Genomic DNA, 24,951 nt, shown 5'->3' on the forward strand with positions numbered 1-24,951 from the left:
CATTGGCAACATTAAAACATGGTCCTCTTTTTTATCCTCAGGAAGAGTTTCTGTAAGATTCACGTTATTTTTACCTTAAAAGTTTGGAAGAAGTAACACGTGAAGCCATCTTGACCTGGAAGGTTCTTCATGAAAAAATTTTTAGTTACAAACTTACACTTTTTAAAAATACTTTTAAGTTCTCTTCAAGTTTTTATATTTCTTACAATGCGAATTTTAACTTGTGTTTTTCAAGGAATGTCAATCCTTTTGTTTTTCCAAATTTAGTATATAATACTGCTCATAAAAATCCTCATCTTTTTAATATTTGTGGTATCTCTAGCAATATCCTCTATTTGATTCCTGGTATTACTTCTTGTGTCTTCTTTTTCTTGATCAATACTGTGTAATAATCACTTCTTGGTCTTTTGGCTAAGATCAAGTACAGTAATATATAACTAGTGGTCTGTTAATTCTACTGGTCTATTTAAAAGAACCACTTTTTGGCTTCTTTTATTTTCTCTATTCTCACCTATATAGTTTATTTCATTCTATATTCCTTGGGTTTAACTTGCTTTTCTTTTCTAACTTCGTGAAATGAACAGAGTGAATTTTAGCTTTTCTTCTTTTCCAATGTGTATAATTGAGGCTAGAAATTTTCCTCGAAGCCTAGCTTTACCTTAATCTCACAAAGTTTTTAAATGTTCATTTTTATTCAATTTACTTTTTCTAATTTTCATTGTGATATCGTCTCTGACTCAATGAGTTATCTAAAAGCAAATTCCAAAATTACAAAAATTGGGGCATTATCTAACTATATTCTTTGTAACTGATTTCTAATTTAATCCCACTGTGATCAGCAACAAACAGAATCATTTAAATCACCTGAAATTTGTTAAGACATTTCTAATGACCCAGCACGTTTCAATTTTGGTAAATGTTCCATATGTGCTTGGTTATGTATTTGGACTTAGAGTTATAGCCATGGTGAAGGAGCTTGTGCTAAAATTTGCTCTCTTCCTGCCAAAAACAACTATACAAAATTAAACAGCATTGAAAAGCAGCCAATGTGGCAAGTTTAAAGGAACTACAATTCCTGAGAAGAGAGAAGGACAACGAGATCAGATCCACATTCACTATAGCATTTTCTCCTAAAACACCTGGAATTCAGGGTGCAGGGGAAGTGAGTCCTGGCAGAAACCAGCATTCCCAACCAACTGAAACAGATATTAGAATTCAGAGAATCTAAAGCAACTGGAACTCCAGGGGCAAAAATCTTAGAGGGGGTGGGAAAGTACTACAGGGAATTGAGTCAAAAAATCTTCAATTAATCTCTCCTTAAGAAGTCTGACAACTGCTAAAAAAAAAAAAAAAAAACTTTGCATATACAGGGCAAGACTCCAAGAAACCTAGCAGAAAGCAGCAGCTGGGAAGCTAATGAGCTAAGCTGATATTATAGCAACTGTATAGTGCTGAGGAAAAAATTTTAAATTCAGGAATGCAGTGGCCTTGGCAAACACCCTAGCTTTTCATTTGAGACCCCAAAAGGCATAAGGACTAATTAAAACACATTAAACACATCAAACTTAATAAAATCTCAAACCAAACCAAAGGTCACCCAAGTCCTCCCAAAGGGAGATGGAGAACAAATGATTGTTGTTGGTTTTTTTTTTGTCTTGCAACATGATAGTGAACAAGCAGATCACCCTCTCCTTTGGGAGGGGACTTGGGTGATCTGCTTGTTCTCTATCATCTTGACAGACAAAAAAAAAAAAAACAATCATTTTAGCTGGAGGCTCTATAATCTTTAATATACAGTGTTAAGACTGTGAGTGATGCTTAAAAAAAAAAAAAGGTCAAATAATTGTAAAACTCCAAAAAAAATGATTTTAAAGTACACCCACAGGAAATTCAGATATAAAGGTAATATTGAGGACTTTCCTCCTCACTTCTTCCTCCAGCCCTCTTCTCCCATTGAACTTCCAAGCTTCCAGATTAAGAAAATTCACACTCAAGGAATACTTTCAAATCTGATATAGATCATGAGATACAGGTCTTCAAGGCTGATACTATAATTGAGTGAGTCACTGGCAGTCTTGGGAGACTTTGGCAATATAAAGTTAGATTGTGGGCTCTGGTAGATTGTTCACAAAGATGGGTGCCATCAATTTCTCCCATCCCAGTGCTTACATGCCACTCCCATTGTCGAGTGGTGGAGACTGTTCACCCTCCCTTGAATCCCTGGTTGGCCCTGTGACTTCATATGATCAATTGAATATGGTAAGTGATGTTCTATAACTTCCCAACTAAGGACTTAGAAGCCTTGCAGCTTTCATTCTCTCCTTGTTGGAAGCCAGATGACATTTAAAGAAGCCCAGGAGAAATCACTGAATAACGAGAGACCATGTGAAGAGAAAGAGGCTGTAAGAAGAACTTGGGTTTCTTAGCCAAAGCCAGTACCAAGGCTTCAATCATGTGATGATATCATGTTGGATACTTTAGTTTCAGCTCAACTGTCATAGCTGACATCATGTGGAAAAGAAAAGAGCCACTCCACTGAGCACTGCTCAGATTTCTGACTCAAACAATTATGTGGAAATAAAATGGTAACTGTTTTAAGTAGCTAAGTTTTGGGCTTGCTACATAGAAATAGATACTGGGAGTATTCAGTTGTGCCTCCTCTTTTTAGCACAGGATTCAGCTAGCTCACTCAGTATGTTTGTCAGTTACCACCATCTTTCTCCTTTCTAACTTCCAAAAGCTTGTTCATATCATCTCTTCTCTTGTGTCTTTTTCCTTAAGTCCAATTTCTAAATCATTTTATACCATTTTAGCTGGGTTTGGGGAAGAGAACATTAAATGCATGTGGTCACTCTATCATCTTTAACTAGAATTATTTTTTATAACACAAAAATTACAAACTTCAGTTCTATAGCTACTGTTATTATCTATTACTTAAAGTATACACCTGTGATATTGCAAAATATATATTTGGTCTTCATCTCAGTCTCCTGGCATGCAACTCCTAAAATCTTTGGAATTCCCAAAATGATGTGTCTTTTTGTATGCTAATGAGTTGACTAGTGGCTGGCAGCCCTTAGGTGGCTTCAGGATGGGAGCTGGTCACTGGAAAAAACAAGGCAGTATTAGAACACTGGGACTTTCAGTCCCAACTCCTCAGCATTCAGGGAGGGAGAAAGGAAAGGAGCTGAAGGTTAGGTTGCTTGCCAACGGTTTAATCAATCATGCCTACATAATGAAGTTTCTATAAAAACCTTTTTTAAAAACAGGGTCAGGGAATGTCTGGATAGCTGAACACTTGAAGGTTCCTAGAGGGTTGTGTGCCTGGAGAAGGCAAGGAAGCTCTTCTTCCCTTTCCATTTAGCTTGCCCTGTGCATCTCTTCATCTGTATCCTTAGTAATATCCTTTATAATAAACTGATAAATGTGTTTCCCTGACTTCTGTGAGCCGCTCTAGCAAATTAATCAAATCCAAGAAGTAGGTAGTCAGAATCTTGATTTACAGCTAGTTGGTCAGAGCACAGGTAAAATAACCTGAGGCTTGTTACTGGCATCAGAAGTGGGAGGCAGCCTTGTGGGGTTGAGCCCTCGACTTGTGGGATCTGACACTATCTACAGCTCAACAGTGTCAGAATTAAATTGAATTCGAGGACAACCAGCCGGTGTCTGCTGCAGAACTGGTTGATTGGTTGTTGGTGGGGAGAAATCCCCACATACTTCATGGTGATCAGAGGTCACAGAGGTCTTCTGTGTTGATTGCTGTGGCATGAGAGCAGAGGAAAAATAGTTTGCTTTTCCCACAGAATGGCATAACTTGCTGTGTATAACACCGCACTGAAACGCCAAAACTGAAGATGAAACTGGTCCAAAATAAAATTTCCCAATACATTAATAAGAGTTATCTTAAGCACAGATATAATCAAGATCTATTATTTCATCTCAACTAGGTGAGTTATTCATGAATAATCTGAAGTGGACTGCTTTAAACAAAACTGATATGTATTAATACCATGATTCCTTTAAGTTTTTTGCAATTTTGATTTTTACAACACATTTCTCTTAGAATCTTTCAAGATACGGAAACTATGTTTTCTGATTGTATATTTTCCTACCTTTTCCTAAAAGAACTCTTGCCTACAGTCAATTATCTACTACTAAGTTAGTATGAAGAAAAGAGGGGCAATATATTGAAGTAAGCCAACACAACTGAGGAAAAAATGAAAAAACACAAAACACATCCATAACACAAAGACAGCAATGTCTTTTGTTATGTGCAATAAAACATTTCTTTCTGAACCAAAAAGTTCCAATGGCATCTTCCACTGAAGAAAACAGAGAGCAGTGTCTGAAGTTCTCTTGAACTCATGAAACAAAACTCATTATTACCTATTATCATTCTAAAATCCCAGCCTCTGTGGATGTATAAAAATCCACTCGCGACTTCTACATAAAAAGATGTTTACATAAAACATCTATATAATTCTTATGGGATAAAATTGTTCTAGGTGGGCCCTCATAATAATCCCTCTTCTAATTATTTGTATTCCTTATTCTGATGGTATAGAAAATGGATGTGTGAGCAAAGATAAACACAGAATATTATTTTGCAGTACAAAATAGCAATCAAGTATTAAACAGCTGAAGTAGTAACATGCTACTTAAAAGTGAATTCTGCCTAGACTAAACTAGCCTTTTTTGTTCCTACCTGAAGTGAAAAGAATTCTAAAGGATCTTATAATGAATAAACAAAAGACCTCATTCTCTTTAAAGTTTACACATGGCAAACCTGAAACTGGAATGATCTCCATAAGCTATCTACAGTGCTGAAAAGTAGTTTTGCTCAGCTTTTAAGATAATTTTATGTTTTAATTATGGTAAATTAATATTACATATGTTGTACAAAAAGATAAACAGGACCAATTTTAAACGAAATAAGTATCTCTATATATCCACCTGTTTACTACACAAAATGGCTAATTCGAAGTCACTTGCCATTTTTGCGTGAGGCCTTCTGCACTGTCATTGGTGGGCAAGACTGGGCGGGTGTTATTTCCGAAGAAGCAGTAGAGCCTGTATGATGAGCCTTTACCTTGTCAGCCCAACTGACACCTGTGGGAGCCAGACGAGGAGCTGGCACTGTGCCAGTTGAACCTCTATGGAGAAAAATAAACACATTTAATAAATTAAATATAAAAGAAAAACTTCTGAATATATGCTAAATGTATTTAAATTTTAAATTATGCATATGAATATCCACATATATAGAATAATATTCTGCCATGGCAATTTAAGGTAACTATATTTATAAATTTATCTTGATCTAATACTTCATTAAGTTTATATAGTATAACATGTGGGAATAAACAGAAAAGAATAAGGATAAAAGCCCTCAGTTGTTTAAAAGAAGATTTCACTTAAATGAGGAAGCTTTTTAAAAATTATGCATAGGTACCTAAAAGTTTTTATTTTCATTTATGTGTTTTAATAATACAAATATTGGCCAGGCACAGTGGCTCACGCCTGTAGTCCTAGCACCCTGGGAAGCCAAGGCAGGTGGATCACTTGAGGCCAAGAGTTCAAAACCAGCCTGGCCAACATGGTGAAATCCTGTCTCTACTAAATAACAAAAATTAGCTGGGTGCAGCTGTAATCCCAGCTACTCAAGAGACTGAGGCATGAGAATTGCTTGAGCCCAGGAGGCGGAGGTTGTAGTGAGCCAAGACTGCGCCACTGCACTCCAGGCTGGGCGACAGAGTGAGACTCTATCTCAATTTAAAAAAAGAAAAAGATACAAATATGCATAAATTTGTCAATCTTGATAAAGACACTACTAAAACAGGCTTTTTCTTTGTGTACATTTCTTACATGAACCACAAGCATGATGCCTCACTGACAACATCTAAATTTGGTTCCTTTAAAGTGGAGTGAAAATTCAGTGATGTCTATTATATAATTTAATGCACAATTCTCGTTAACCTTAATAATATTTCCCCAAATTTTTATAGTTGTCCTGTCTACTCCTCATTTGACAGCAACTTTAGCAGTTCCCTTTATCAAAGTTTCCAAACATTTATGTTAGTTTTCACAAAAACAATGACTCTTTTTACACTCATATTTTAATGGTCTACTTAATATTTAAATTATGAGTTAAAATAATGAAAACAGTTCACATAAGCCAAGTTTGGTAACTAACAACACATTTGAAGCAAATATATAACTCAACCAGCAGGAGCAGAAGTGAGTACAGATATACAAAATGTAGTCTATGAGCCAAAATTGTTCCTCAAGCTGAAACAGTGTGTTCTGCAATGACAATGAGGACTGAATTAACCCAATGACACAGTTACGTGGAGATCAATATAAGAACTTTTACCACACATGAATTAACGGCTTTCAGTGTTAAAATAAACCATACACTATACAATACTCTGAATCACACACCAATGAAATGCATTACAGGGCAAGTTTCCTTAAAATGGTGCTTGAATATATAAATATTTGTTTTCATTTGCATATATATCTTTTCCCTACTCCACTATGGTTCAATTATTAAATGGTTCCAAAGCCCATCAACCTTTAAAGGCAATACTATCTAATAACTCCATAAAGGAACTTGAAAGCAAAAGTTAAATTCTATTAAACAAACACTTCATCAGCTTTTACTAAATGCCATACAGTGCCAGGCACTTAGAATACAGAGATACGGCAGTAATCTTGCCTCAGAGAAGGTCTTAGTATAAGTACAAAAAAACAGACATTAAAAGAAAGAGTATAAGACATTGCAAATGTAGCAATAAAACTGTATCCAAGGTTGAGCAGTAACAAGAGGTGAAAGCTATTAACTGTGACATGAAGTTAGGAGATAAAAAGCAGTCAAGAAAGGTCAGGTTTTAACAGAGAAAAGAAAACTGACCAAGCAAACTACTTACCAACCCTTCCATTAAACATCAGATGTTAACATTCACTCTAAAAAAGTAGAGTCCAAAACAACTTAGTCTTAAAAACAATTTTTTTGTTTGTGCAAAACAAATGTGACAATTTTTAAAAATAATACGACTACCAGAGGTTGAAATACCATTTGAGGCAAACAAAGAGCTGACCAAAACACTTAAAAGGAAAAGCTCAAGAATGAGACATCCATGGGAGGCTTTGAAAAGTTCTAGCAAATTCCTGAAAATCAAGAAGGCCACACACATATGCAGGTTGTGTGCATACCTAGGAAATATTTGAGAGGACCCTAATCTCTTACCTATGACTGGCCTTGAGGCTTTAAGAAAGGAGGAACCGACAAGCAAAGGGAGAGTTATAAACTGCCAGAGCATTCAAAGTATGTCCCAACAGACAGACAGAAGTAGGTGAGAACTAAGAGATTTATTGGCTCAAGGTATTTAAGGAAACCTCTGTCAAATCATTAGGTGATGTTGACAAAACATACTGTTGTATAGCTACATACAACATACATCAACATACACTCATGTTGTATGTACCCATGAAACAAAATATACAGACGTCACAGAATGAGTTAAGTGTAGCACTAAACTAACAGTAACAACAACAGTCACAGTTACAGTTCTGGAGAGTAGCTATCTGATCTCCAAACCTGTCATATTTTATCATTTAAAATGCCTACTTTTCAGCCAAAAAAAAAAAAATCAGAAGATGTGCCAATAAACAGGAAAGTATGGCCCATTCACAAGAAGAGCAGCAACAAGAAGCCCGGACATTGGACTTACTAGACAAAGACTTTATATCAGCTATTAACTACATTTAAAGAACATCAAAGTGGCCAGGCACAGTAGCTTGTACCTGTAATCCCAGCACGTTGGGAGCCCAAGGAGGGTGGATCACTTGAGGTCAGGAATTCGAGACCAGCCTAGCCAACATGGCAAAACCCTGTCTCTACTAAAACTACAAAAATTAGCTGGGCATGGTGGCACGCGCCTATAATTCCAGCTACTCAGGAGGCTAAGGCACGAGAATCGCTTGAACCCAGGAGGTGGACATCACAGTAAGCCAAGATCACGTCACTCTACTCCAGCCTGGGCAACAGAGCAAGACTATGTCTCAAAAAAAAAAAAAAAAAGAAAAGAAAAGAAAAAGAAAAATGAACAGATACTCAAATGGGACAGCATCAAGAGTACAAACATGTGTACAGTGGAATTTTCAGAGGAGAGAAGAGAGAGAAAGGGGCAGAAAAAAAACATTTAAAGGAATAATGGGCAAAAAAACTTCCCAAATTTGATTAAAAACATTAAATACATATCCAAGAGACTCAACAAACTCCAAGTATGATAATCTCAGACAGCCACACTTAGATATATCATAGTCAGAGGATCAAAAGCCAAAGACAGACAATCTTGAAAGAATCAAGAGAGAAGTGATGGATCACATTCAAGGATCCTCAATAACAGCTGATTTCTCATCAGAAACCATAGCAGCCAGAAGACAGTAAGGAAACATAAAGTGCTGAAAGAAAGGATTGTTAACCAAGAATTCTACATACTACAAAACTGCCCTTCCAAAACTGAAAGCTAAATTAAGACAAACACTGAGAACATCTGTTCCTAACAGACCTGTCCAACAAGAAATACTAAAGGGAGTCCAGGCTCAAACAAAAGGACAATAGATAGTAACTCGAATCTGTATGAAGAAATGAAGACTCCAGTAAAGGACTAGAAAAGAAAACTATACAGGTAACCACAAAAGACAATATAAATGTAGTTTTTGTAACTCTTTTCTTCTCCTGATTAAAGAGACAATAGCAAAAAACAGTAATTTTAAAACTGTGTTGAGCTTGTAATATATAAATAATGTAATTTGTATGACAATAACACAATGTATGATATGTATTAATATATAGATCTATTGCAAAGGAAATTGTTAATTCATGTTATATAATATTTGGCATGAAATTTGTGAGTTTTAATCTTTGAATTACTATTTATGATTGAATATAGTCCATGTCCTAAAAGCTAAACTATAATCTCCTGGATTTTTTTTTTTTTTTTTGTGAGACAGAGTCTCACTCTGTTGCCCAGGCTGGAGTACAGTGGTGTGATATTGGTTCACTGCAACCTCCACCCACCCCCGCCCCCAAATAGCTGGGATTATAGGCACATGCCACGACACACGGCTAATTTTTGGATTTTAAGTAGAGATGGGGTTTTGCCATTTTTGCCAGGCTGGTCTCAAACTCCTGACCTCAAGTGATCCTCCCACCTCGGCTCCCCAGATTGCTGGGATTACAGGTGTTTTTACTTTTTATATAGACAATTTCAAACATATCCACAATGCAGGAAGACAGGTTGCTTGGTAAACCCAGCTCTTCCCTCTCTGGCTTGCAATTTTCAGGCAAAATGTACCAAGAATGCAACATCTTGAAATAAGAAGGAACTGCCCACGACGGCCCAGGCTTTGTCCTTATCCCCGTAGGAGAGGATGCCTGCAACGCTTGCACTCAGTAATCTAAGTGACATCGGTGTATAAAATCCAGAGCAGGGTGCTTTTGGGGTCTTTTGGCTGTGGTAATAAATGGAGCTCACACAAATGAAACTCCATTCCCCTGGTTAGCTTTCCTGAGTCCCGGGGGTCTATCCTGCCATGGATCCTAGGCTTCTGTTGATCCTTGCTGCCTATCTGTGAGTAACAATATTGCTTTACCTGACTTGTCCAAGTCAGCATATGACTCACCAAACTCCTCCAGTGGCAATGGGGTTTATGCAAAACCTTCCATCAGATCTAGGAACCTTAGCAGAAATTGATGAGATGTTTAGAATCCTCCCCTGGGGTTGCTAACCAACACACAGTGTTCCCCTCCTGAGTGTCAGAACCTGTATACAGTATTCTGCATAACATATACATGGATATTTTTATAGTAGAATATCAGAATCATAATACTATAATAACTAAGAAAATAATTTACTGTAATGCAAGTCTTAGTAGTTTTTTCTTAGTTTGTCTCACCCAAAATTTAAGCTTCGTCGAGCATTTGATGTTACATTTATTCTATCTGTTGATGGACTTGGAATCACATGGCGTCCCGGAGACATCTTCTTTACTTCCCATGCCAATGATGTTGGTCTGCCAATTCAATATATAAACCAGACTAAATTAACAGAGAAAAGGGAGAAACAATCTTTTCTCTTGGTTGTTAGTGGGTGAAAAAATAATCCTACTTTTCAACAACAAAAAAAAGTCACAACATGTGCAAATGTTCCCCTAGAGCATTGATTACCAGAAAGTTACCATACTATCAGTGAGAAATCATAGTTGATAAATGGTTCAGGATTTTCTACTGACTGCAGCACAGCAACACTACTCCAATTACCTCAAAAAGGTCATGGTGTTACAGGGATATGAGATACACTACTTACGATTTATAAGCTTCCACATGCCCAGCTAAAAAAATGTTTAAAAGGCAATGATACTACTTCAATCTACTTGTCTCTGATGTCCTGGAGAGTTTGTGAAACATGTATCAAGAGAAAGAATATGGTAAGGGTTAAATGAAGAGTAGGAAAATATAAAATGTCCTTCCTCTACCTCTTAACACTCACAAGAGTAGGATTTCACTGCTCTTTGCTGGGAAAGCTAAAAAACGTAACACAACGTCTACTCCTCCTCCTTTCTTGGCCCCACAACCAACTGGCTTACAGGATGCATAACATGCCCTCAATCAGATCCCCATAACTCCCATGGGTATCCCTGTGTCTTACTCTCCATTTCCTTTCAATCTTGCCACCTGTTGATATCTGCTTTTAAAAATTTCACTGGCAAATGGTATTTCATTGTCTTTGTTTTTTAAATTATATGTTTATTATCATTACTAGTGAAACTGAACTTTTTAACCAACCATCTGAATTTCTTCATTTGCAATTCACATGTTGGTATCTTTCCCTCATTTTTTCCACTGGGATTTGCACCATTTTCTGATTAATTTGAAATAGTTTACTACTACTCTTATGTCTATAAATCCATTGGCATTGGTGATACAACTATTTTGCCTTTAATTTTTCCTTTTTATTTGGAAACATTTGTTCTCTTCCTATTGAATCAGTGTATCAATATTTTTCTTTGTGGTGTCTGCCTGTGTCTTACAAAGTCCTCACATGCAAAACAAATATATAAATATTTACCTATATTTTCTTCTTTAAAGATATACAACTTCAGTTTTTACATTTAAATCTCAAGGCTAGCCAAAATAAGTTTTGATGCATGATTTGAAGAATGCAAGATGGATAATGCCATCTATAGAGCACTTTAAGACTGCTTTCCATATATAGGTGCTGTCTCATGAGGCAAAGAAGAGAAATGCTGATAACTGGCAAAAGTAAAAGGGATGCCTCCGCCAGGCATGGTGGCTCATTCCTGTAATCCCAGCACTTTGGAAGGCCAAGGAAGGCACATCACTTGAGGTCAGGAGTTCGAGATCGGCCTAGCCAACATGGTGAAACCCTGTGTCTACTAAAAATACAAAAATTAGCTGGGCGTGGTGGCGGGTGCCTGTAATCCCAGCTACTTGGGAAGCTGAGGCTTAAAAGTGGAAGGTGGAGGTTGCAGTGAGCCAAGATGGCACCACTGCACTCCAGCCTGGGTTACAGAGTAAGACTCTGTCTCCAAAGAAAAAAAAAAGGGATGCCTCAGGTATATTTTTGAACCACAGTGCCAAGAGAGCAATGGTAACCACTCTGTTAAGCTTGGGTTTGGCTTATGTATCTTTCCCAGTACAATCCTCAACACAGCCACCAATAGATAACTGAATTTTGCAAGCACAAAAAAAGAATCTATTTTTTTAATGCATTAGTGATTACATTACAGACCTTTGGATACAACAAACAAACTCAATCAAGTTAAATAAAAAAATGAAAAGAAAAAGAAAATAAAGATTTATTGTAAGGATATAAACTGTACAAGGTCAAAGACATCCAAAAGTTGGGGGAGACTAGAATCAGGGCTCATGAGGATTAGACCCGGTATAGGCTCTCAAAGGCCACATAATTTCTGTTTCCTTCTGTAAATCTATTCCGTTTTCTTTCCCAACCTGTTTTACTCTGCTTATTGTCACAAGGACAATATAGCCACAAGTCCCAAATCAGCATGATGATCTCTTAGCTTGGTTCAACCCAGTGAAAGAATGAAACCCCAGATCCAAGCACCTATTACCAAGGTAAGGGTAAAATTGCTTAGTACAAACAAAGACATTTAGGCCTGACCCACCCACGGACTGTGGATGAAGCAGGCACTAAAAACCATCAAAAATTTTACTGTGAGAAACAAAAATGTTAAAAGGATCAACCTATCTTAGTTTCCCTAGATTTGGTTTCCTGGGAATCCAGCCCTCTGGATTTCTCCCTTGGAATTCCTTTACCCTACTGGTTCTGCCTGCCTGTAGGGGCTGACACATCAGTATGAGATAAAAGATGCCTTTTTTACTGGATACTTTCACCCACTAAGATTGAACCAAGATTAAATCCAAAGCAAAGAGGCAGAATAGGCCTATTTGGTCAGCGGGAGGCAGTGGGGGTAAGCAGCCTTGTAGCTCCATGTGACTTGGCAAGTTTACCAGAGTTTAGGAATTACTTAGATGTCTAAACTAAACTGCTCTTTTGCCTTTGTACATAACCAAAATGATACCAAGTCCATCTGATTATCTATCTCTGGAGTATCTAATTCTCCCTACTGTTACTACCTTAATCTGAGTAGCCATCATCTCTAAGCTACATTGCTATATCTCAACCTTCCCACATGGCAGCCAAAATGATCTTTTAAAAACATAAATCTGATATGTCACTTCCCTACTTTAAAACCCTTTATTGGCTCAAAATCAAATCTAAATCCCTTATTATTTCTACAGAGCTCTACACAATGTGGTTCTAGCCTAGCTCTCTAGGCTCATCTCATGCTACTCTCCCCTTGTTCTTTTCACTCCTGCCCTACTAAATTCCTTGAGTACACTGTGCTCCCTTTCACTTCAAAGACATCACACATGCTGTTAGCGTTATCTCAAACTACTCTTTTCTCTTTGTCTAACTAACTCCTACTTAACAATTCTGTCTCAATTTAAATGTCACCTCCTCAGGAAGCCTTCCTGGACTTAGCAAACTGGTTAAGGGTGCTTTCTCTTATACTCACAGAGAAAGCTGTATTTCTTCTTGATGACACTTGGCACATTTATACTTACTTAACATCAGTCTTTCCTGTTAGAAATGCACTTAGTCCATTCAGGCTACTACAACAAAATACCTTATGACGGGTAATTTATAAACAACAATTTATAAACAGAAATTTATTTCTCATAGTTCTGGATGCTGGGAAGTACAAAATCAAGGTGCCAGCAGATTCAATGTCTGATACGAGCCCTGTTCCTTACAAAGATCATCTTTCAGCTGTGTCTTCACATGGTGGAGGGGTAACAGCTCCCACTTCTTTTATATGTCACTAATCCCATTCATAAGGGCTCCACCTTCCCGACTTAACTACCTCCTAAAGCCCCCACCTCTTAATACTATCACATTGGTGATTAAATTTCAATATATGAATTTTGGGAAGGCACATTCAGGCCATAGCATGTACTATATACTTCATGAGGGCAGGGACCGCATCTGTCCTCTTGACCACAACAGTCACAGAGCTTAGCACGCAGCATTCAGATACTGTGGGGTGATTCCAAATGAATCCTTCTAAAGGAGCTTTGATCTCGTGTTATTCCCCTAATCAAAAATCATCAATTTTCCTCATTGCCTAATACATTAAGAAGAAATACTGTATCTTTCCCTACTACTTTGACTTCGCCTATGTCCTACACTTACATAGCTGTTTAAATTTATTCCCTTCACCGAAATGGTAAATGGTAAAATCCATCCCATCCTTGAAACTCTTCTTCTGCATCCTCCTGAAATCTTCCCTGATCTATCCTCCAAAAGAGATTTGTCCTTATCTGAAGAACCATAATAGTTTTTTGTACTAAGTTCTATTTTTATCACACTCAGGCTATAAATTCCATGAGTGGTAAATGTGTCACATTCAACAATTAAATCTCTGTACTGAATAAACTGATAATACCCAATTAATACCCACTGATAAATACCCAATAAATATTTGTTATTTAATTGAATGAGAAATGCGGCACCTGATTTTTAGATTTTTACAAGTTTCAAGTCAATATGAGGTTAAGTTTATTGTCCGTTTCAATGATTGCTATTGAAACTGCTGGATGATAGGAATATTGAGACCAGAGAGCTCATTACCTGCTTTGAGCATCTGTCTTTTCTAGCTTTTCCTGAAGCTGAATCCAGTCAATCAATGCTTTGAAATCTCTTACATAGTTATCCAGCATCATTAGCACCTCCTAAAAGAAACAAAACAAAAAAAACTAAATTCCAGTCTGAGACTAAAAACTTTGAAGAAAAAAAAGAGTGAACAACTTAAGAATTAGAAGTTTTTACATTACACTCTTCAATGAAAAAGCTGCATAAGTTACTGATATAGTTTTTTTTTTCATTCTGTTTGGTAAAATAATAAGAAATATAATAGGTTGAAAGTCTAAAGACCAAGAAATGATATTGATGTTCCTTCTCAAAACCTCCCACAATAGCCATCCTTTCAACCTTTTTATTATGAATTTTAACATATAGAAAAGTACACTAAACATAAATCCAGCTGCACACTTGTAGTCCCAGTCACTCCAGAGGCTGCCGCAGGAGAATTGCTTAAGCCCAGGAGTTCAAGACCAGCCTGGGCAAGATAATAAGATGCCATCTTTAAATAATAGTATTATTAAAAATTAACAATGTTTTTCAAGGTTCAGCCACCTGGTAGCATGTATCAGTACTTCATTTCTTTTTATGGCTGAATGACTACATGAATATAGTATATTTGTGTATTCATCTATCAGTTGATAAATATTTGGGTTGTTTCTACTTTTTGTTTATTATGAATACTGCTGCTATAAAAATTTGTATCCAGGTTTTTCTGTGAACATGTTTTCAATTCTCTTGGGTATATACCTAGAAGTGGATTTGCTGAGTCATATGATAACTCTAAGTTTAAAGTTAATTACCAAACTTTTCTCCACAGCTGCTGCATCATTTTACATTCCCAGCAGCAATTTATGAGAGTTCCATATTCTTCACATCCTTGCCAAAACTTGCTGCTTTCTGACTTTTTTACCCTAGTCATCCTAAATGAGTGTGAAGTGCTATCATTGGGGGTTATGTGTGTTTCTCCGATGACTAATAACTTTGTGCCTCTTTTCATGTACATTAGACATTTGTTTACCTTTTTTTTTTTTTTTTTTTTTTTGAGACGGAGTCTCGCTCTGTCACCCAGGCTGGAGTGCAGTGGTGCGATCTCGGCATCATGGCTCACTGCAACCTCCACCTCCCAGGTTCAAACGATTCTCCTGCCTCAGCCTTCCAAGTAGCTGGGATTACAGGCACGTGCCACCATGCCCAGCTAATTTTTTGTATTTTTAGTAGAGACGGGGTTTCACTGTGTTAGCCAGGATGGTGCCAATCTCCTGACCTCGTGATCCACCTGCTTCCGCCTCCCAAAGTGCTGGGATTACAGGTGTGATCCACCACGCCCAGCCGACATTTGTATACCTTAAAAGAAATGTCTATTCAAATCCTTTGCCCTTTTTTACTGAGTTATTTGTCCTTTTTATTGTTGAGCTGTAGTTCTTTATACATTTTAGGTATTAGACCTTCATCAACCATATGGCTGACAAACATCTTGTCCCATTATGTGGGTGATTTTTCCATTTGATAGTATCCTTTGACACACATAAGTTTTTAATTTTGATAAAGTTCAGTTTATTTTTTCTCTGGCTTTGGGTGTCACAGTCCAAGGTCACAAAGATGTATATGTTTTCTTCAAAGAGTGTTATACTTTCAGCTCTTACATTTAGGCTTCAAACTGTATTCAGTTAATTTTTGTATACAGTGTGAGGTAAAAATCCAAATTCATTTGTTGCATACAGATATCCTGGTGTCCTAACACCATTGTTGAAAATACTATCCTTTCCCTCATTAAATGGTTCTGGCACTCATGTCAAAAATCAAATTCACACATAGATGTATGAATTTATTTCAAGGATTTCAAATCTATTTCATTGATCCATATATCTAGCCTACTGCCAGTACCACAGAATTTGATTACTGTGGTTTTCTATTAAGTTTTAAATTCAGGGGGTCTAGGTCCTCAAACGTTGTTCTTTTTCAGGATTGTTTTGGCTATTCTATATACTTTGCATCCCCATATGAATTTAAGATCCACTTGTCCATTTCTGCCAAAAAGGGGGAAGGGAGCAATCATAGGTATTGCATTGAATCTGGGTATCACTTTGGGAAATACAGCCATCTTAACACTATGAAGTCTTCTGTTCATGAATTCCGAATATCTTTTCCTTTAATTAGGTTTCTCTTATTTCTTACAATGATTTTTCATAGTTTCTTTCAATTATATTTTATAGTTTGTGTGTACATCTTACACTACTTTAAATTTATGCCTAAATATTTTATTGTTTTTGATGTTATTTTAATGTAACTGCTTTCTTAATTTCATTTTTGGATTGTTTATTCCTAGTGTATAAAAATATAACTGATTTTTGAGTGTCCATCTTGTATCCCGTAATCTTGCTAAACTTGTTTATTAGCTCTAATAATTGGGGGACAGGTGTCTTTAAGGATTCTTTATATATAGAATCATGTCATCTGCAAGTACAGTTTTACTTCTTCCTTTCCATCTAGATGTTTTCTATTATGTTTTCTTGTCTAATTGCCCTGGCTAGAACCTTTAGTACAATATTGAGTGTAAGTGGCAAGAAAAGACATCACTGTCTTGTTCCTGATCTTAACCGACGGGAAAGCTTTCAGTCTTTTACCATTAAGCATGACATTAACTGTCGATTTTTCATAGATGCTCTTTATCAGGTTAAGGAATTTCCCTATTGAATGTTTTTATCATGAAATGGTATTGGCTTTTGTCAAATGCCTTTTCTGCACCAACTGAGATAATCTGTGATCTTTTTCCATTCGTTCTATTAATATATTCTATTATGTTTATTGATTTTCATATGCTCACTCTTACCTTCCTGAACTAAATCCCACTGGGTCATGATGTTATAGACCTTTTTATGTGCTGCTAGATTTGGTTTGCTATTACTTTGTTGAGAATTTTTATGTCTGTATTTGTAAAAAATATTGCTTAACTAACATTATTTTTAACTACAATGTTTAGAAGAATTCACTGGAAAAATCGCTAAAGTTGGGAATTATTTGGGGGATGGGTATTTTTAATTATAAACTCAGTTACCAATTATAAAGCTATGTAAGTTTTCAATTTCTTATGTCCGTTTTTATTGTTTTTCTAAGAATTAATACTTTTTGTGTAAATTTTCTTTTTACAAAAGGAATCCCAGTTCTCCCACTATATGTGGTCGAACTTCACAAACAGCGTCCCAACTTCTATGATTCCCAACAGAGAATTTCAGATACCTACATCACCTAGCTGACAGCAGAAGGGACTCAGTATTGAGTCTCCTGGGATCACAGAGAATAAAGAGGTGATTTTTCAACAGGTGTGTAAGTACTTCCAGCAGCTAACCCCCTGGGCACAGGAAAGAGAAAAAGGGCCAAAACTACTAGCCCCCAGTTTCTCCACAGAAAGGGTTTGTCTGCATACTTTTCCAGCTGCAGCCTGAGGGTTTGGGCTTATAACTAGCCTGCATCCGGAAGCCAATGGAGCAGGTAAACAACAGACCTCCAGAAGCCTCAAGGGGCTTATGGGTACCTGCTGCCCCTTTTCCCCCTGCCTTGCTCCAGCAATAAAACTAGGTCTGCAGATTTTCCCTGGAAGGAGTTTGCATGTACATGGCATGCCCCAACTTTCACAGCTCCCACCCAAAGAACTGGCTCCTAAATCACCTAGCCCTGGGAGTTGATGAGGCTCTGCATTTGTGAATCTCCCTAAACTACAAAGAGCAAAGAGCTGCTTTTTAAACAGGTACAGTTCCAGCAGATCTCCTCTGAAGGTCAGCGCTGAGCTAAAAAGCAAAAACTCCTGACTCCCAGTTTCTCCCTAAAGGAAACTGACTATACACCTAATGTCCTGACTTCTCCAGCTGCTACCTGTAGATCAGGCCATTACTTAGCCTCCATCTGGGAAGTGAAACTGTAGGAAATTAGCAGTCTTCTAGGACCATAAATGTGCATGTGGGGACTATCCACAACTTCACCTGCTGGCATGCTCCAGAGATAAAGCCAAGTCTCCAGTTAACCTGCCTATCTCCAAGAGCTATAGATTAGGCATCTGCCAGGCCCCTGGGAGCAACAAAGTACAAAGCAATGGGTCAAAAGACTGTCCAGTCTGAACAAGAATATGGCATCACTGCAGATCCTCTCCCCAGCTTAATGTAAACAAAATGAGAGAAAAACTCCAGCTCCTAGCTTCTCCCTGAGCCACATTTAATACCTCAACTTTTCCAGCTGGATCTTTTTTTTTTTTTAATTATACTTTAGGTTTTAGGGTACATGTGCACAATGTGCAGGTTTGTTACATATGTATCCATGTGCCATGTTGATTTCCTGCACCCATTAACTCGTCATTTAGCATTAGGTATAGCTCCTAATGCTGTCCCTCCCCCCTCCCCCAACCCCACAACAGTCCCCGGAGTGTGATGTTCCCCTTCCTGTGTCCGTGAGTTCTCATTGTTCAATTCCCACCTATGAGTGAGAACATGCAGTGTTTGGTTTTTTGTCCTTGCGATAGTTTACTGAGAATGATGTTTTCCAGTTTCATCCATGTCCCTACAAAGGACATGAACTCATCATTTTTTATGGCTGCATAGTATTCCATGGTGTATATGTGCCACATTTTCTTAATCCAGTCTATCGTTGTTGGACATTTGGGTTGGTTCCAACTCTTTGCTATTGTGAATAGTGCCGCAATAAACATACGTGTGCATGTGTCTTTATAGCATCATGATTTATAGTCCTTTGGGTATATACCCAGTAATGGGATGGCCGGGTCAAATGGTATTTCTACTTCTAGATCCCTCAGGAATCGCCACACTGACTTCCACAATGGTTAAACTAGTTTACAGTCCCACCAACAGTGTAAAAGTGTTCCTATTTCTCCACATCCTCTCCAGCACCTGTTGTTTCCTGCTTTTTTAATGATGGCCATTCTAACTGGTGTGAGATGGTATCTCATTGCGGTTTTTGATTTGCATTTCTCTGATGGCCAGTGATGATGAGCATTTCTTCATGTGTTTTTTGGCTGCATAAATGTCTTCTTTTGAGAAGTGTCTGTTCATGTCCTTTGCCCACTTTTTGATGGGGTTGTTTTTTTCTTGTAAATTTGTTTGAGTTCATTGTAGATTCTGGATATTAGCCCTTTGTCAGATGAGTAGGTTCCAAAAATTTTCTCCCATTCTGTAGGTTGCCTGTTCGCTCTGATGGTAGTTTCTTTTGCTGTGCAGAAGCTCTTTAGTTTAATGAGATCCCATTTGTCAATTTTGGCTTTTGTTGCCATTGCTTTTGGTGTTTTAGACATGAAGTCCTTGCCCACGCCTATGTCCTGAATGGTATTGCCTAGGTTTTCTTGTAGGATTTTAATGGTTTTAGGTCTAACATTTAAGTCTTTAATCCATCTTGAATTAATTTTTGTATAAGGTGTAAGGAAGGGATCCAGTTTCAGCTTTCTACATATGGCTAGCCAGTTTTCCCAGCACCATTTATTAAATAGGGAATCTTTTCCCCATTTCTTGTTTTTGTCAGGTTTGTCAAAGATCAGATAGTTGTAGATATGCGGCATCATTTCTGAGGACTCTGTTCTGTTCCATTGATCTATGTCTCTGTTGTGGTACCAGTACCATGCTGTTTTGGTTACTGTAGCCTCGTAGTATAGTTTGAAGTCAGGTAGCGTGACGCCTCCAGCTTTGTCCAGCTGGATCTTGAGATGGGTTTCTAACTTGCTTGTCTCAGGATACTAACAGGACTTGGCATACCCTAAGCTGGGGGCCACTAAGAACAAAGACTGCAGTTTAGATCAGCACAAAGGTTTGAGGGGCACCTAGAATAACTAGCTGAGCTGACAGGTAAGATCCATCTCCTACACAAGGCCAGTATGACAAGACTAGGAAAGGCAGTTGCCTCACCTAATGCACAGAAACAAACACTAAGGGTCAAAGAAAATGAAGAAACAGGTATATAAGTTCCAAATAAAAGAGCAAGATAAACCTCCAGAAACTGATCCTAATGAATGGCCAATATGTGACTTATCACATAGAGAATTCAAAAGAACAGTCATAAAGAAGTACGTCAAGGTCAGAAGGAGTAATGCATAAAACTAGCTAAAAATTTCTGCCAAGAGACAGAAAATACAAAAAGTACCAAGCAGAAATCATATAGCTGAAGAATATAATACTCAACTGAAAATTTTAATATAGGGGTTAAACAGCAGACTAGATCAAGCAGAAAAAGGATCAGGAACTCTAAGAGAGGTCATCAGAAATCATTTAAGATGAGGAATAAAAGGAAAAAATGAAAAAGAGTAAAGAAAGCTAAAGGGACTCACAGAGGGACTTACAGAGGGAATCAATAATTAAAGGGAAGAGTTTCAATTTCATACATGAGATCAATTTCATCCTGATATCAAAGTCAGAAAAAGATAACACAAAAAATGATGAATATACACACAAAAATGCTCAATACTAGGGAACAAAATTCAACAATATATCAAAAAGATAATATACCATAACCAAGTGAGATTAATCCCTGAGCTGCAAGGATGGTTCAACACATGCAAATCAATCAATGAGATACAACACATTAGCACAATGATAGGCAAGAAAGCATATAATCATCTCAACAGACACAGAAAAAGCATCTGGCAGAGTTCAATATCCTTTCACTAAAAAAAAAAAAAAAAAAAAAAAAAAACTCAACAAAATACGTATAGAAGTAAATTTCCGCAATATAGTAGAAGTCATGTATGAAAAACGAACAGCTAAGATCATAATCAACAGTGATCAATATCAACGTGATAACACTTTTCATCTAAGATCTAGTACCAGGCAAGGATGCCCACTCTGGCCACTTCTAGTCAATGTAGTACTGAAAGTATTAGCAAGAGCAATCGGACAAAAAAAAGAAAGAAACAAAAGGCACTCAAATCAGAAATAATGAAGTAAAATTATCCATGGCTGCATTTGAATTGATTCTATATGCAGGAAAATGCTACAGGTGTCACACACACACAAAAAAAGGTCAGAACTTCTAAATGAAAAGTAGCAGGATACAAAAAATCAACATTCAAAAAATCTGTTGCATTTCTTTACATCAATAACAATCTATGTTAAAAGAAATTTTCAAAATCCTATTTATAATAGCATCAAAAGAATCAAATACTTAGGAATAAATATAACCAAGGAAGTGCAAGATCTGTACACTGAAAACTATAAAACATTGATTAGAGAAACTGAAGCAGATGCAAATAAACAGAAAGCTATTCCATGTTTATGGGTTGTAAAAATTAATACTGTTAAAACATTCATACTGGCTGGATGCAGTCACTCACACCTGTAATCCTAGCACTTTGGGAGGCCGAGGCGGGCAGATTACTTGAGGTCAGGGGTTCGAGATCGGCCTGGCCAACATGGTGAAACCCCGTCTCTACTAAAATTACAAAAATTAGCTGGGCGTGGTGGCAGGCGCCTATAATCCCACATACCCGGGAGGCTGAGGCAGGAGAATTGTTTGAACCTGGGAGGCGGAGGCTGCAGTGAGCCGAGATCACGCCACTGCACTCCAGCCTGGGCATCAGGGCGAGACTCCATCTCAAAAAAAAAAAAAAAAAATTCATACTATCCAAAGTGACATGCTCAATGCAATCACTACCAAATTGTACTGGCATTTTTCAGAGAAATAGAAAAAACAATGCTAAAATTTGTATGGAACTACAAAAAACTTTAAATAGCCAAAGCAATGTGGAAAGAGAAAAATTAAATTGGAGGCATCACATTTCCTGACTGTAAATTATACTACAAATCAACAGTAATCTAAACTGTAATGACAGGCATACAGACAGACATGAAGACCAACAGAACAATGAAACACAACAGAAAGCCCAGAAATAAACCCAAGCATATATGGTCAACTAATTTTCAACAAGGCCACCAAAAAAACACAATGAGAAAAGGATAAACTCTTCAATAGTGTTGGGAAAACTGAACAATAACATGTAAAAGAAGGAACTAGACCCTTATCTTACACCATACGCAAAAATAAACTCAAAATGGATTAAAGACGTAAACATGAGACCTGAAACTATAAAACTTCTAGAAGAAAACAAAAGGAAAAGTTCCTTAATAGTGACCTCAAGCAATAATTTTTTCGGTATCACACCAAAAATTCATGCAAAAAAAGCAAAAATATCCAAGTGAGACTACATCAAAATAAAAACTTTCCTACAAATAAAAAGAAAACATTTAACAGAATGAAAAAGCAGGCTACAGACTGAGAAAAATATCTGCAAACCCTGTATATGATAAGGGGTTAATACCCAAACTATATAAGGAACTCACACAATTCAATAACAGGAAACAAGTAACTGATTTAAAAATGGGCAAAGAAACTGAAGAAGCTTTTTTCCAAAGAAAACATAAAAATGGCTAATAAGCATAAGAAAAAATGCTCAACATCAGTAATCATCATGGAAATGCAAATTAAAACAACAATAAAATATCACCTCACATCTGTTAGAACAGCTATTATCAAAAAGATAAGAGATAACAACTGTTGGCCAGGTTGTGAAGAAAACCCTTGTACACTATTTGTGGAAATGTAAACTGGTACAACCATTATGGAAAACAGTATGAAAGTTTCTCAAAAAATTAAAAATACAACTACTATATGACCCAAAAATCCCTCTTCTGAGTAGATATCCAAAGAAAATGAAATCAGCACCTCATAGACACATCTGCACTCCTATGTTTATTTGCAGCATTATTCACAATAGCCAAGACATGGAAACAACCTTAAGTGTCCATCAATGGATAAATGGGTAAAGAAATTGTGGTGTATATATACACACACATACATACAGTCAAGCATCACTTAACAACAGAGATATACTGAGAAATGCAATTAGGCAATTTAATCATTGTGTGACCATCAGAGTGTACTTACAAAAACCTGGATGGTATAGCCTACTACACACCTACGTTATATAGTATGGCCTATTGCTCCTAGGCTACAAACCTGTACGGCAGGAACCTGACCCACACAACAGGAGGTGAGCAGTGGGCCAGTAAGCATTACCACCTGAGCTCCACCTCCTGTCAGATCAGGAGCAGCATTAGATTCTCATAGGAGCACAAACCCTATTGTGAGCTGCACACGTGAAGGATCTAGGTTGAGTGCTCCTTATGACAGTCTAATGCCTGATCATCTGAGGTGGAATAGTTTCATCCTGAAACTACCCCTGCTACACCGACCCCAGTCCATTGAAACATTGTCTTCCACAAAACCAGTCCCTGGTGCCAAAAAGGTTGGGGACTACTGCTGTACAGCATGTTACTATACTGAATACTACGGGTGACAGTAACACAATGTTAGTTATTTGTGCATCTAAACACAGAAAATGTACAGTGAAAATACGTCGCAAAATATTTTTAAAATGATACACCTGTAGCATTTACCATGAATGGAGTTTACAGGACTGAAAGTTGCTCTGGGTAAGAGAGGGTGAGGGAGGGAGTAAAGGAGAGAATGGTGAGTGAAGGCCTAGGACATTACTGTATGCTGCTGAGACTTCATAAACTACACATTTGGACTATACAAAATCCATACAAAAATTTTCTGTCTTCCTAATAAATTAACCTTAGCTTACTACAATCTTTTTACTTTATAAACCTTTTAGTATTTTTTAAACTCTGACATTTGTAATAACACTTAGCTTAAAACACAAACACATTGTACAATTGTACAAAAATATCTTTAAAACCTCATTCTATAAGCTTTTTTCTATCTAACATTTTTTTCCTTTTTAACCTTTTTTGTTAAAAATGAAGACACAAACACACACATTAGCCTAGGCCTACCCAGGATCAGGATCTTCCACCTCCACATATTGTCCCACTGCAAGGTCTTCAAGAGCAAGAAAATAACATGTATGGAGCTATCATCTCCTGATGACAATGCTTTATCCTGGAATACCACCTAAGGATCTGCCAAAGGCTGTTTTACAGTTAGCTTTCTTTTTGTAAGTAGAAAGAATACATTCTAAAATAACAATAAATACTATAAAAATACATAAGCCAGTAACATAATTTTTTTTTTTTTTTTGAGATGGAGTGTCGCTCTGTTGCCCAGGCTGAAGTGCAGTGGTGCTATCTCGGCTCACTGCAAGCTCCGCCTCCCAGGTTCACGCCATTCTCCTGCCTCAGCCTCCTGAGTAGCTGGGACTACAGGCGCCCACCACAATGCCCGACCAATTTTTTTTTGTATTTTTAGTAGAGACGGGGTTTCACTGTGTTAGCCAGGATGGTCTCGATCTCCTGACCTCGTGATCCACACGCCTTGGCCTCCCAAAGTGCTGGGATTACAGGCGTGAGCCACCGTGCCTGGCCACCAGTAACATAATTTATTATCATCATCATCAAGTACTGTGTAATGTACACAACTGTATGCACTATACTTCCACGCAACTGGTAGCACCACAGGCTTGTTTCTATCAGTATCATCACAAACACTGAGTAATATATTGTGCTACAACATTATGACAGCTATGACATCACTAGGTGACAAGAATCTTTCAGGTCCATTATAAACTTATGAAACCACCACTGTATATGCGGTCAGCTGTTGGCTGAAACATTGTTATGCAGCACATGACTGTATAATGAAATATTACTCCACCTTTAAAAAGGAGATCCTGACATTTGCAGCA

At 37.3% G+C, this 24,951-nt stretch overlaps 1 protein-coding gene across 8 annotated transcripts in view; it reads right to left on the reverse strand.

The window, feature by feature from the left end:
- The window catches only part of SCAPER (S-phase cyclin A associated protein in the ER), a 562,100-nt gene that overhangs the window by 449,596 nt on the left and 87,553 nt on the right, over window positions 1-24,951 (reverse strand). For all 8 annotated transcript variants that reach the window (XM_030814840.1, XM_030814838.1, XM_030814836.1 and 5 more), the window contains 3 exons: window positions 14,247-14,347; window positions 9,964-10,080; window positions 4,993-5,153 (listed from right to left, as the gene is read on the reverse strand). In XM_030814840.1, the coding sequence (XP_030670700.1) occupies window positions 4,993-5,153; window positions 9,964-10,080; window positions 14,247-14,347 (379 nt within the window). The remainder of the gene's footprint in view (window positions 1-4,992; window positions 5,154-9,963; window positions 10,081-14,246; window positions 14,348-24,951) is intronic.

The sequence above is a fragment of the Nomascus leucogenys genome, chromosome 6 (genome assembly GCF_006542625.1).
Source record: "Nomascus leucogenys isolate Asia chromosome 6, Asia_NLE_v1, whole genome shotgun sequence".
Taxonomy (NCBI): domain Eukaryota; kingdom Metazoa; phylum Chordata; class Mammalia; order Primates; family Hylobatidae; genus Nomascus; species Nomascus leucogenys.